General features: G+C 38.6%; 1 protein-coding gene across 1 annotated transcript in view; it reads right to left on the bottom strand.

Annotated features, from left to right (window-relative positions):
• The window catches only part of LOC124003088 (E3 ubiquitin-protein ligase Itchy-like), a 61,351-nt gene extending 47,775 nt beyond the window's left edge, over positions 1-13,576 (bottom strand). The window contains exons 1-3 of the mRNA XM_046311138.1: positions 13,394-13,576; positions 3,668-3,736; positions 3,056-3,197 (exon numbers count right to left, since the gene is read on the bottom strand). Of these exons, the coding sequence (XP_046167094.1) occupies positions 3,056-3,197; positions 3,668-3,692 (167 nt within the window). The 5' untranslated portion in view covers positions 3,693-3,736; positions 13,394-13,576. The remainder of the gene's footprint in view (positions 1-3,055; positions 3,198-3,667; positions 3,737-13,393) is intronic.
• Positions 13,577-14,053: the final 477 nt, after the last annotated feature.

Raw genomic sequence — 14,053 nt, 5'->3', positions numbered from 1 at the left:
CACGGCTAAAGTGATTTAATTAAAAGGTTTCAGTTAAGAAAATATGGCGCTGTACAACGAGACAGGTCGAAAGTACTGTAGACCTAAGCTAGTAGGTGACTGCAAGTGAATAGCAAAATAATCTTTATATTCCAAAATAGAAATCTGATTGATTTATCAAGACCAGTCCAAATTGCTCTGTCATTCAAAAATAATAATAAAAATAGTTGGATAACAGATCGGCTCTCGGAACTCATTAAGCGGTGGCTTCGATCTTCAATATAAACATAAGTTCAGGTAGGTTATAATAAATGGAAAATTGTGTCAATTAATAAATCATGTGCCATGGAATCGGTACATCAAAAATCTCTTCCCAACTAGTTTGCAATCTATATGGCACAGCTGTCAATTTTTTAGTCCTTAAATTAAACTGGTGTCATGATGTTGGCCTGTTGGTGAGGTTTACGACCCCCATAAATACCTTTACCCCTTTCCACTCACTCAAACATAGAGAGTGACTCTTGGACAGCCCTTTGTTAACATAGAGAGTCGGGTAACATCAAAAGGGTAGTGAACAGAACCATATTTCAGTAATCCAATCAGTTGAAAATATGCGTTGGTACTTAAAGAAAATGATATCAGATCAGTTGTCAACTGAGACATTATTATCAATAGGATGACATGAACTGTATCTTGGAAAGTCTACACATTATAGTTATCACATTCACATGGAACTGTTGTGCAATTTAAATGTTTAAATATGAAACTATTTGTGAACAGATGAAATGTATTTTTAGCTTCTAAATGAGATAATTGGTTTTCATAAGTCAACTAGGCTCAACTCAGTGGCCCCGCCCGTGTGAGCCGACATTGGATGTGAACTATGAAACACTCCCGTCTCTCCCTACTACATAAGCCCTTTACGAAAATGTAACATTTGTGCTCCCGAGGACGACGGTCCATACATTAAAAGGGCTAATATCAAACTACAGAACTAAGCCAACTTCAGCGTGAGCTCAAAGTATGGCAACTTAGTTTAAACGTTGAACTCTTATTCAGAAAAGTAGTGATACCTCCTAGCCGTTGAGTTAGCAGCACCAGATGTAAATGTGGGCTAGGAAAGGACGGACGAAGTATCTGTTCTACCACACGACGACGGTACTACAGCGTATCCGTTCTGCCACAAGACATATTCTTCAATGGACAAGGGAGATCTCTGTTGGGTAACATGGCCTTCCAGCTATGACCAACCTATTGAAGCACAGCACAGCACAGAGTAAATATTTCTTGCATTTTCCTTTTCCAAATGGGCGGTTATTTAGAATGCATAAGATTCTGTATTTACGATAGCATAGCTTCACAAGGTCCAATCAGAGACCAAATGATTTGTTCCTCAGTCTTCCCGCGCTTTCATTCGAACCCCAACCCCCTTTTTTGTGTAACCAGCCGTCAAATCTGTTCCGTCAGCTAGGGACATTTTCTTTAATGACAATTAGTAATCAATGTATGACACCATCCTGTGTATATGTAGTTCTGTGTGATTGTTTAGGTATTAGTAAATAAATAAACCAAATTTTGTATTGCTGATTCAACTTGTTAGCCAGGGTTAGTGAAGATAACCAGGAGTTTACGATGTTCAGATGAGACCGAATAAGGTGACGATTAATAATTGACTGCTATTGATGTAAAAGATTACCAGGTCTTTAAGAGTTTATTCAGAACAGCTCAATAAACATTATTTCGTGGTGCCCTGATTTTCTAGTTAATTACATTTACATGATTAGTTTAATCAGGTAATATTAATTACGGATAAATTATTTTATTAGAATAGCAAGTCATATCACTTAATCCGGCATAGCAAAGACACGACACTGGTATATATATTTTTATTTATCACAATTTTCTTTAATTTGTTATGGCTGCAATCCCGTTAACGGGGTAATTGTCATCTAACAATCGCGGAATAGCATAGCGCCACATTCAAACAATATTACTAAAAATATTTATGAAATCACAAGTGCAATATAGGAAAAAACAGCTAAGCCTTTTGTTAGCATCAAGCAGCTCGGTCACGAAAATCAGAAAAGCAATCAAATTAATCGTTTATCCTTGATGATCTTTGGATGTTTTCACTCACGAGACTCCCAGTTACACAATAAATGTTCCTTTTGTTCCATAAAGATGATTTTTATATCCAAAATACCTCCATTTGTTTGGTGCTCTATGTTCAGAAATCCACAGAAAAGAGCGGTCACGACAACGCATGTCCACAGAAACATGTCAAACATTTTTTTTAGAATCAATCCTCAGGTTGTTTTTAAAATATATAAATCAATAATATATCAACCGCAAATGTCTTGTTCAGTAGGAAAGGAAACGGCAATGTCTGCCCAAACTCTGTTGCGTGAGCAAAACTCCTGCGAACACTTGACACGATGTTATCAAAATAAAAGCATGAAACTATGTCTGAAGACTGTTGACACCTTGAGGAAGCGATAGGAAAAGGAATCTGGTTGATATCCCTTTAAATGGAGCAAAGGGAGGCTATGGAACATGGAGTTTTCAAAATAGAAGCCACTTCCGGGTTTGATATTCCTCAGGGTTCCGCCTGCAATATCAGTTCTGTTATACTCACAGACAATATTTTGACAGTTTTGGAAACTTCAGAGTGTTTTCTATCCAATACTAATAATAATATGCATATATTAGCAACTGAGACTGAGGAGCTGGCCGTTTACAATGGGCACCTTTTCATCCAATCGACTCAATACTGCCCCTGCAGCCATAAGAAGTTAAACTACTTTGGTTTTTAATGCAGGGCCGACAGACAAGTTCTTTAATTATTCTTTTTTTTTTTACTGAAATTGCAATCAACTTTCTATGTCTTGTTTAAAAAGATAACGATATTTTGATTAGCGTTTTAACTCCCCATTGTGATAGTGTGGTGCAATGACAGAATGCCACCATCTACCACTAACAGTCGCAGCATAAGCTCGTAACTTTATAAGGAAGAACCACTGTATGCTAAATGAGTATACATTTATATTTTAATGCAAATAATTATTGCTGTAGTTACACTGTCAGTGACTGCTTCCATTTGGGGTTGTGTGTGTTGTTGCATTTCTCGGTCTTCTTCGACTGGCCGTCCACAGCCACCTCCACGTACGGGCTGGGGCCAAACCAGTTCTTTTTGTTCTCCTTCAGTTTGGCCGACAGCACTGTGTGCAAAAGAGGACATAAAACACACAAATAGCATGGTAAGCAAAAGTGTAGTAAATGCTCTTATCAGTCACTGAAGTGAGATATAGAAATAAACCTTGAAATGCGAGAACTACATTCACTTAGGCCTAACCAATAGACTTGTTTTGGGGTCTGCTAATATCCTACCATGTTATTTATATTTTTTTGAACCACTGAAAAGCAAAGTTCCCTCAAAATAAAATGATTCTGTACACTATAAGTACTTGATCAGAGCCTGTGCCATCAGCTAGGCCTATAGAGAATAAGCACTGCCCAGTCCCATTCAAAGGTGTCTTCTGCCTCCTCGTGTGTCAGCAGCTGATTCTTATTTCCATTCTATCCACAAAACTATATTAAATGCCTACTGAAAAAAAGAAAAACATACCACCACTTTACTATTAGCTACTCAGGGCTATAAGTTAGGGTGTAACAAAAGGTCAAAACTCACCAGTAACTTGAAGTTGGGCCTTCATGGTTCAGCCATTAACACTGAAGCCCACTTCGGTTACGACAGGCTCTGCAGAGAAAGTAAACGTGACATCAAATGTAAACAATAGAAAACAAGACACTCGTCTATATTACAGGCGTTCTCGGTTACACAAGGGATTATCCCACTGCAGTCAACGGAACATTTAAATATACCACTATACTTAGGCCTATAACAAACCTATGGAGACTTAAACTAAACAAGGCAATGAAATGCTAACATTGAGCATTTTGTTGTACAGAGAGTAAAAAGTAGACACATAGCCTACCTTGGCATACTAATAGGCTAGGCAATCCCAACTACCATGTTCCTGTTCTACCATAGAGCCGTGACATTGGTGGTCACAGCTACATCAGAAGGATAGGAAAAGTTAAATCCCTCCTGGATTACCAGATTACGCAAACTAGTACATCATGAGTCACCGATAGTTTTAGGCCCTGATTGGTGTCCTCAGATAGCCGTTTGGCCTAGCGGCTCATAGGTGAAAGTTACAGACTGTGGGTCCTTGTTAAAAATTAAAAAAAATTGGGTTTATAGATTTCATTAAATCTTAGATTATGTAGGTTTAGATCTACAGTGCAGTCGGAAAGAATTCAGACCCCTTCCCTTGTCCACATTTTGTTACGTTACAGCCTTATTCTAAAACGGATTAAAATAGGTTTTCCCCCCTCAATCTACACACAATACCCCATAATGACAAAGCAAAAACAGGTTTAGACATATACATAAAAAATGTTAAAAGCGGAAATATTACATTTACATAAGGATTCAGAACCTTTACTCAGTACTTTGTTGAAGCACCTTTGGCAGCGATTACAGCCTTGAGTCTTCTTGGATATGACACTACAAGCTTGGCACACCTTTATTTGGAGAGTTTCTCCCATTTTCCTCTGTAGATCCTCTCAAGCTCTGTCAGGTTGGATGGGGAGCACCGCTGTACAGCTATTTTCAGGTTTCTCCAGAGATGTTTGATTGGGTTCAAGTTCAGGCTCTGGCTGGGCCACTCAAGGACATTCAAAGACTTGTCCCAAAGGACATTCAAAGACTTGTCCCAAAGGACATTCAAAGACTTGTTTTGTTGTAAGGTGAATCTTCACCCCCAGTCTGAGGTCCTGAGTGCTCTGGAGCAGGTTAAGGATCTCTCTCTACTTTGTTCCTTTCATTTTTTCCTTCAATCCTGAATAGTCTCCCAGTCCCTGCTGCTGACAAACATCCTCACAGCATGATGCTGCCACCACCATGCTACACCGTAGGGATGGTGCCATATTTGCAAAAAATACCTAAAACCTGTTTTTGCTTCGTCATTATGGGGTATTGTTTGTAGATTGATGAGGGGAAAATGTATTTAATCCATTGTAGAATAAGGTTGTAACGTAACAAAATTGGGAAAACGTCAAGGGATCTGAACACTTTCCGAATGCACTGCATCTACATAGCCTAATTTTGCTAAGAAATATCCTAGCTAGCATGCCAACATCTCATGTCTGACTCACTAATGTGAGCAGAGTTGTATCCAAAGCAGAGCCAATACAATTAAATCAAGTCGATTTAATTTAGATTTAGGAAACCTGTTCCTTCGATAACAAGCTATGAAAATGCATTTGTATGCGACTTTTCAAGAGAATTGTAAGATTTAGCCTAAAGTTATACGTATTCAACTGGGCCTTGTTGTCTAGGATTGGCTGTATGCACGGCGTACCTACGTAAGGCCAGTGTATACATTCAAATCTGCCAACAAGTTCAAAATTAATGTATAAGAATATGCCAATGGCACAGTCTACGCCATTGAAAATATATCAGTGCTGGGGGAAACAAACACAGAAATCTGAGACAAACATATCAGTGTAGGACAGTTCTTTTTGTTTGGGATAAAAGCTTTGGTATGATGACGCAGGATGGAGCAGTCTAAAAAAATCCTACATCTGCTAATCATCAATGCAGTAACTGCAAATTGCAGGAAAAACCAAGGAGAAAATGTATAGGATATTGCACTAATAATTTATTACACTTATACAGCGAAAATTTTCATATTACAAGAATAATATCAAAGTGCATAAAATATATATTGTTTTAAATAAATAAATATTTATACACAAACAAACTGAGTGTAGAAGACATTAGGAACACCTGTTCCTTCCATGACAGACTGACCAGGTGAAAGCTATGATCCCTTATTAATGTCTAAGGCTGACCCCATTTAGTCAACTGATCGATTGTTTGGTTTATAGACTGTTGGTCGACCGATATTTTTTAATATTTTTTAGTCGAGCCGTTGCATAAAAAAAACATCTCGATTGTCGCCTGTCTCAGCAGACTAATCCATTGCGGACGCCGCGGGGATGGCACACCAGTAGTACATTCACCCTTAATTCCCAGAATTATGTTTGTTTGGTTACCATAATTTCTGTTAATGCAATCAATATATTATTATTATTTCAGTCTTTTACTCTTCTCATTGTCAGAGTGGACGCATTGTTTGCAGAGCGCACAACCGAGGCTACACTTGTGAGAAACAAGTTTATTTAATTCCATTTAGGCAATGAGTTGTCAATTTATTGTCTTTTGTTTGAAACGCTCCTGTCAATGTTGAGTAAGGACGCGCACCTGATTATGCATATAAGTAGGCTTAGGCTGCTTGCAAATGTACGCTTATAAAATGTGACCATCTGGGGAGCTGATAGTATTTCTGATTCTCTTAACTCACCACCACTAATGGAGCGTCTCAAAGTAATTTTTCTCCACCTCAAATAGCAAGTAAATTAAGTCTGTTTTTACATCCATTGAGAATTACAGTAGTTCTTCAATGTAGCCTATTTGAACAATATTTCCAAGTGTCTCTCTTTTTATAACCACTCTGCAAAAAAAACATGTACATTTGAAAACAATAACATTTGGAGGCCAGATGACCTGGCCTCCACATCTGCATGTCAGTTATGATAAATTGGAACTCAAAATGTGAAAAAAGGTTGCTGACCACTGGTGTAGCCTATTACCGGCAACTTCGGGACCATAATGGCAGAATCTGTGAAGGCCAGCAGCAGCGGGAGGTGGCGGTTCGGGAACAAGTTATCTTGATTTCTGTCTCCCTTGAGTCATTTGTGTCTTAACTTTTTAAATCACAGTGTGCTTAACCTTTTCACGCATGAGTTCCAAATATCTCTAACGGTCATCCAAACATTTTTTTTTATGGGCGCGATGTTAGAATGGTCTTACTCATTGTTCCAAAATGCGATTGTTACGCAACAGGACAGTTAACCCACACTGCCCTCAAGCTATTTATATATAGGCTGTTTCAACTAGTCAATTTCAAATGATTTTCTAACAAGTTTCAATGAAGGTGTGTTGCCCCTACTCATTAATTCACATTAAGTAGTAGCCCATTTCACTGGACAAATTATGTTTGAGGCTTTATTGAGCCTGACAAACTCTTCAGCGAGCGTTCAAGCACTTCCCCAGTGTTTCCCCAGATTAAGTATGAAGACATTCGTGCATCTCTAGTCAAAACAGGTCTTGCACAAACTTTTCCCCCGTGGCATATTTTCTGGCTGGTGTCTGCATTGCCTTCATGGTTGTTTTCCTTACAACTAATAACGTAGGACGTATGCGTTCCTATCAAAGGGCCTTACCTTCTGTGCATCGTGTTGTCGTTTCTACTGTAGCATTCCGTATGCATGTACAGTACCAGTCAAAAGTGGGACCCTAATCATTCAAGGGTTTTTCCTTATTTTTACTATTTTCTACACTGTAGAATAATAGTTTAGACATCAAAGCTATGAAATAATACAAATTGAATCATGTAGTAACCAAAAGTGTTAAAACAAAATATTATATTTGTATTTCAGATTCTTCAAAGTAGCCACCCTTTGCCATGATGACAGCTTTGCACACTCTTGACACTCTCAATCAACTTCATGAGGTAGTCACCTGGAATGCATTTCAATTAACAGGTGTGCCTTGTTAAAAAGTTCATTTGTGGAATTTATTTTCTTCTTAATGGCTTCGAGCCAATCAGATATGTTGTGACATGGTAGGGGTGGTATACAGATGGTCGAAGACCAAGATGGTCTTTTACAAAATAGGGTTAAAACCTCTCTAGGGTAGGGGGCAGCATTCGGAATTTTGGATTAAAAGCATGCCCAAATTTAACGGCCTGCTACTCGGGCCCAGAAGATATGATATGCATATAACTGGTATATTTGGATAGAAAACACTAAAGTTTCCAAAACTGTTAAAATAGTGTCGGAGTATAACAGGACTGATTTAGCAGGCGAAAACCTGAGAAAACTACAAAACCAAAAAAAAAAATACTTCCTGAATGGATTTTTCTATTCAATGCCATTACAGTATCCATTGATTGACTCCATTTGCAGTTCCTATGCCTTCCACTAGATGTCAACAGTCCTTAGAAATAGTTTCAGACTTGTATTCTTATAAATGAGGGAGTAAGACCAGTCTGAACAAGTGGACCCAAAGTGTTCAGGCGCATGTGTATTTCTTGTTTACCTTTTATATTGGCGACGTCATTGTCCGGTGGAAATATTATAGATCATTTAGGCAAAAAAATAATAATTTAGGATTGAATATAAACATCGTTTTACATGTTTCTATGAACTTTACGGAAACAATTAGGATTTTTTGTCTGATTGTTTTGACTGAGTTTGAGCCTGTGGATTACTGAAGAAAACTCGCTAAAAAAACTGAGGTTTTTGGATATAAAGAGACTTCATTGAACAAAAGGAACATTTATTGAGTAAATTAATGTCTTCTGATTAACACCATATGTAGATCATCAAAGGTAAGGGATGAATTTTATCTCTATGCTTTCGCCGAAGAGCATTTTATAAATATGACACTGTGATTGGTTTAACAAGAAGTTCATCTTTAAACCTATGTAAAATATGTTTTGTTTTCTGAATTTTTATAATGAGCATTTCTGTAATTGAATTTGGCGCTCTGCAACCTCACTGGATGTTGGCCAGATGGGACACTAGCGTCCCACATACCCTAGAGAGGTTAAGTCAATATTACGGAAGAACAGCTCAAATAAGCAAAGAGAAATGACAGACCATCATTACTTTAAGACATGAAGGTCAGTCAATCCAGAAAATTTCAAGAACTTCAAGTGCAGTCACAAAAATTGTAATGACTTGCCTAGTTAAACAAATAAAATAAAAAACATCAAGCGCTATGATGAAACGGGGTCTCATGAGGACAGCCACAGGAAAGGAAGATCCAGAGTTACCTCTGCTGCAGAGGATAAGTTCATTAGAGTTACCAGCCTCAGAAACTGCAGCCCAAATAAATGCTTCAGAGTTCAAGTAAGACACATCAACATCAGGACAAGGAGACTGCGTGAATCAAGTCTTCATGGTCGAATTGCTGCAAAGAAAACACTACTAAAGGACACCAATAAGAAGAGACTTGCTTGGGCCAAGAAACACAAACCGGTAGAAATCTGTACTTTGGATTGATTAATCCAAATTGTATATATTTTTGGTTCCAACCGACGTGTCTTTGTGAGACGCAGAGTAGGTCAACGGATGATCTCTGCATGTGTGGTTCCCACATTGAAGCGTGGAGGTGGTGTGTGATGGTGCTTTGCTGTCTGTGATTTATTAGAATTCAAGGCACACTTAACCAGCATGGCTATGACAGCATTCTGCAGCGATACTCCATCCCATCTGGTTTGCGCTTAGTTGGACTATAATCTTTCAACAGGACAATGACCCAACACATCTCCAGGCTGTGGTCAAATAGCCTTTCCAAGAAGGAGAGTGCTGGAGTGTTGCATCAGATGACCTGGCCTCCACAATCACCTGACCTCAACCAAATTGAGATGGTTTGGGATGAGTTGGACCACAGAGTGAAGGAAAAGCAGCCAACAAGTGCTCAGCATATGTGGGAACTCCAAGACAGTTGTAAAAGCATTCCAGGTGAAGCAGGTTGAGAGAATGTCAAGTGTGTAAAGCTGTCATCAAGGCAAAGGGTGGCTATTTGAAGAATCTAAAATATATTTTGACTTAACACTTTTGGTTACTTAATATAATAATAATAAATGCCATTTAGCAGACGCTTTTATCCAAAGTGACTTACAGTCATGTGTGCATTCATGATTCCATGTGTTATTTCATAGTTTTGATGTCTTCACTATTACCCTATAATAATAGATTAATAGGGTAAACGTCATTATATTTGCTGACATCCTACAGTCAAATGTTGGCACCAGAGTAGAGTAGAGTAGTCATTTAGCTATATGAACCCCTCTACAAAAACACCTTCTCCAATGTTGGTTACAAGGCCGTACTTAAATTAGGTAAGATAATATCATGTTACCATTGGCGTAACAAAATGAGAGTTAAGGTGATTTCACCTCTTCCCCTTAATAATGAATCAAAGTGTTTGACACTGGAGGGGACCAGTAACTTTCTGATAAAACATTATCAATGTCGAAGCAGACATTTTTCATACCTTTAGTCATCATAATTTCATCTGGTTTTCTTCAAATATCATCCAACTTCATGAAAAACATGATTTTGACTGTCCATGACCTTTAAAGACTGCTTTAAAAGCCCCAATAGCTTTGAGCAGCTTTGAGACTGTCAGGAATGGAGTGCCAAAGGCACGGTGCTTGGGAAGAAAAGGCACAGAACCCCATTGTGCAGAGCCAGGTCCTATTGGTATGGAGCAGTTTGGCATGGCCTGAACGTAATGTGCGTGGAGGTTTATAGGGTGAGAGTAGATCTGACAAGTATGCAGGTACGGTGCTATTTAAGGCTTTGTAGACGACGAAGTGAATTTGAAAGGCAATTCATTGAGGGACAGCCAATGGAGGCATGCATGGATGGGGGAGATGGGGGTAGACTTTTTTTGTTTTCCAGCATTGTTTTGGATGAGCTGTAATTTATTAATTGAATTTGCAGGCAGTCCCCCAAGTACTGTGTTCACATAATCAATTCTAGAGAACGCGATTGCATGGATAACCTTTTCTTGATCAGAAATGGTGAGAGGGTTTTAGGCGGGAAATGTTCCTTCACATGAAAGAATGCCGTTTTACAAATGTGACTAATGTGGGTATTGTAGGAGAGAGCAGGGTCGAATTTCCCACTCAAGTTTATGACTGAGGAGATGGGAATGATGTGGCCTCTATCGCAAGACAGATGCTGCAGGAGTTGTTGATCTGCTGGGGGGTGAGTATCAGAATTGCCTCCGTCTTGCTGCTGTTGAGTTGAAGGAAGTAATTCTGCATCCAAGATTTTACCTCCTCCAGACAGGATTTGTTTAAAGGTACACTTGTGCGACATCTGCATAGCAGTGGAAATGGGCACTGTGCTGTCTGAAGATCAGGACAAGTGGGAGCATGTAGACTAGGAAGAGAATGGGTGCTAGCGCCAACCCTTGTAGGACCCAACAGATTATGGTGGACTCCTCAGAACTTGTATCACCGAGGGTGACATCCTGCTTGTAGTTAGAGGTAGGTGAACCAGTTTAGGGCAGTCCCACAGATGGCAGTGTGCTCTCTGAGGCACTGCAGTAGAATGGTGTGATTTACTGTGTCAAAAGCAGCACTGAGCTCCAGAAAAATCTAGATGATCCTGAATCTGCAGCCATGAGCAGGTCATTTGCAATTTTCACCAAGGCAGTCTCAGTACTGTGCATGGGTCTTAAGTCTGACTGAATAAAGTACACCCAAATCAATAGAAACAAAATGTTTTTGCCTAAATGTTCATATATGTTTAATAACATGTTTTGGAATGACAATGGGTCCCACAGTATGGAAGCCCATTCCCACCACCCCCAAAAAAACATTAAATGAGGATACTAACTCACAATTTAGAGACACGCAACTCAAAATGATGAGATACTAAGTTGAAATGTTGAGATAGTAGACCATACTTTTCATTTGTAACATTATGTGGTGATGCACGACAAGGTCCCAGAGTGGGGAGAACCCTAGTTGTAGAGTAGAACATTGTAATAAAGCAGCTGTAAAACGGTTTTATATGGGCTATGATGGGGCTAGATTGGACAATAGAAGTAACAGGGCTGAGCTTACTTTATGCTGAGTTGCATCGTGTAGGCCTTTGCATTTCCAATTAAAAATGTACTCACACAGTAGTTCATCACTACTGTGTTTATTAATTCCAGTCAATAATGTGATTGATAACGTCTAGGTAGCCTTGCCACCCGAAGTTAGAATATAAACCAAATTTGATCACATTAACATTTCACACAAATAAATAGGCCTATTTTAGGCTATAAATCCATAGCTTAGGCTATAAATACATGACGTTACCGCTTTGTTTCCCCTGGCCAATGGGGATCAGAGTGCATAGGCATCTCTAGGCTACCTGCAGCTGTGGTTGTTATCAGTAGGCTACAGTTGATCAGACTGATTGTGCACAAGTTCACAAATCATGAGGCAAATCAGTCTAAACAACAGTACTTTGTCCCCTTTTCAACACGTTTGTGTCAATATTTGTTGGGGCAAATGCCAGCTCGCCAGATGTTTGCCAGCGGCCCTGCTGTGCTGATCTCTACAGTGTATTTAGATGGATTGACTTGCGCATCTCAAAATGTCTATTTAGTATCAGAACATTTCTAGATAAGCAAGTCAACATTTTGAAATACTTGGTCATAATTTCAAGATGTGAATTTGACCTTTTACATCAACCTTTTAAACAAATGTTGGTAGTGGCAATAGGCTTCCGAGGAAACAAGGCAGTCTGAAAAATAAAGGATGCTAGCCTACTGTTCCCCTCGCCTCATTTCTTTAGTTACTGTGACCTGGCTCACACTTTTCTGTCTGGGTTGAAGGCAAACATTGACTCGTCCCTTGGTTTCCTGACTTCCACAGGCTAGTGGCATTAAGTATGTCAAGGTCAGAAGTTGCCACAAAACCCCCTTCTATAACTAAAAGGTTAAATTAAAATTAAAATAAAATATATATATAACGTTCTCACTACAAAACGCAAATCCGATTTTACATAATTAACCAGCTAGCTAGTTCTGGTAGAAAGACAAACGCGTAGTCATTAACGTTATTAGTATTGCTTCATATTTTAGTTTGTGTGGGGGGGATATATGGCTAAATTAGCTAACCAACTAAATCCACGTTTTAGTGTTAGCAAAATACAACCATGTAGACATAACCACGTTAGATAACTAAAGTATCTACTGTATATTTGCTAGCTAAATTAGCTGCCCTGTAGATACTATTTGAATAATTTCTGATTCAACAGGGTAACGATACAACAATGTATAGCCTAATGCTACATGGAATATGAGCAATAAAATAGGAAAATGTCAAGCGAAAAGCAAAACGGAGATTACAATAACAATCCCTGGTCGCTCTGTCTGGTTGAAAGCAGGCCAAAAAAGCTAGCTAGTTACGAACAGCTAACAACAACAACTCTAGTAGTTAGCTAGTTAGCTATCATTACATATTAGCTTCACAACATACATAAGAACAAACACTAGATTATAGTTAGCCATCTTAATGATTAACTAACTACTTAGTCAGTAGCATGTGTCGCGAAGTTTTGCACAGGTTTGCTATCTTTGCATTTTGCTGTCACACAGGTGAGATAGCTAGCTAACATTAGCTAGCTAGCCTAAGCTAAATAACTAACTACGGATATCTTTGAAAATGTACAATTCTTCCATAAAAACGATTGGATTATGTCTTACCCGTGACGGTTGGTAGCAAATGTTTCTGTGATGTCCCCTCACACCCACCAAGGCATATGTGGACGGTAAACGATTTCTCAGAAAAACTAGAAAGATGTCTGACAGGTAGCGCTCACAGCCCTCGGCACGGTTTCCACCAGGTTTGCACAAGCCCATTCACTTCTTCGTTTTTTGGTATTACGGCGGTTTGCAAACATACACTAGAGGTGCATGCCACCACCTACTGTACTGGAGTGTGTAGTCAATCACAGTTTAATAAAGACAGACAAAAATAATAAACAAACACAACCTGACTTCCGCCTACATAGACATACCCAAAAGCACTGTAATTCGTTATAATGAGAGGGCCATAAAGAAAACCGAGTAATGCTTATACTACCAGAAATATTACAATCTCATAGCTATGTTATCTATTTATCAATCATAGTTATACATTGCTGAGGTGTAGTCATTTTTAGGACACAAGTTCAAGTACACAGTACAAATATGATTCAAATGTAAAAATATAAAAATCATATAATTTTTCCTATTCAACAAAAGTGGGGGAATAGGGGTTTAAATGATTTAAATGCTTTCTAAATATAGTAACAATCAAATTATATCCAACTTAATCTAATATCTCACATTTCCTATAACTTTCAAATAAATATGATCATACTT

This window comes from Oncorhynchus gorbuscha, linkage group LG18, assembly GCF_021184085.1.
Source record: "Oncorhynchus gorbuscha isolate QuinsamMale2020 ecotype Even-year linkage group LG18, OgorEven_v1.0, whole genome shotgun sequence".
NCBI classification, from domain to species: Eukaryota; Metazoa; Chordata; class Actinopteri; order Salmoniformes; family Salmonidae; genus Oncorhynchus; species Oncorhynchus gorbuscha.
This window is presented reverse-complemented; position numbering and strand designations above follow the sequence as displayed.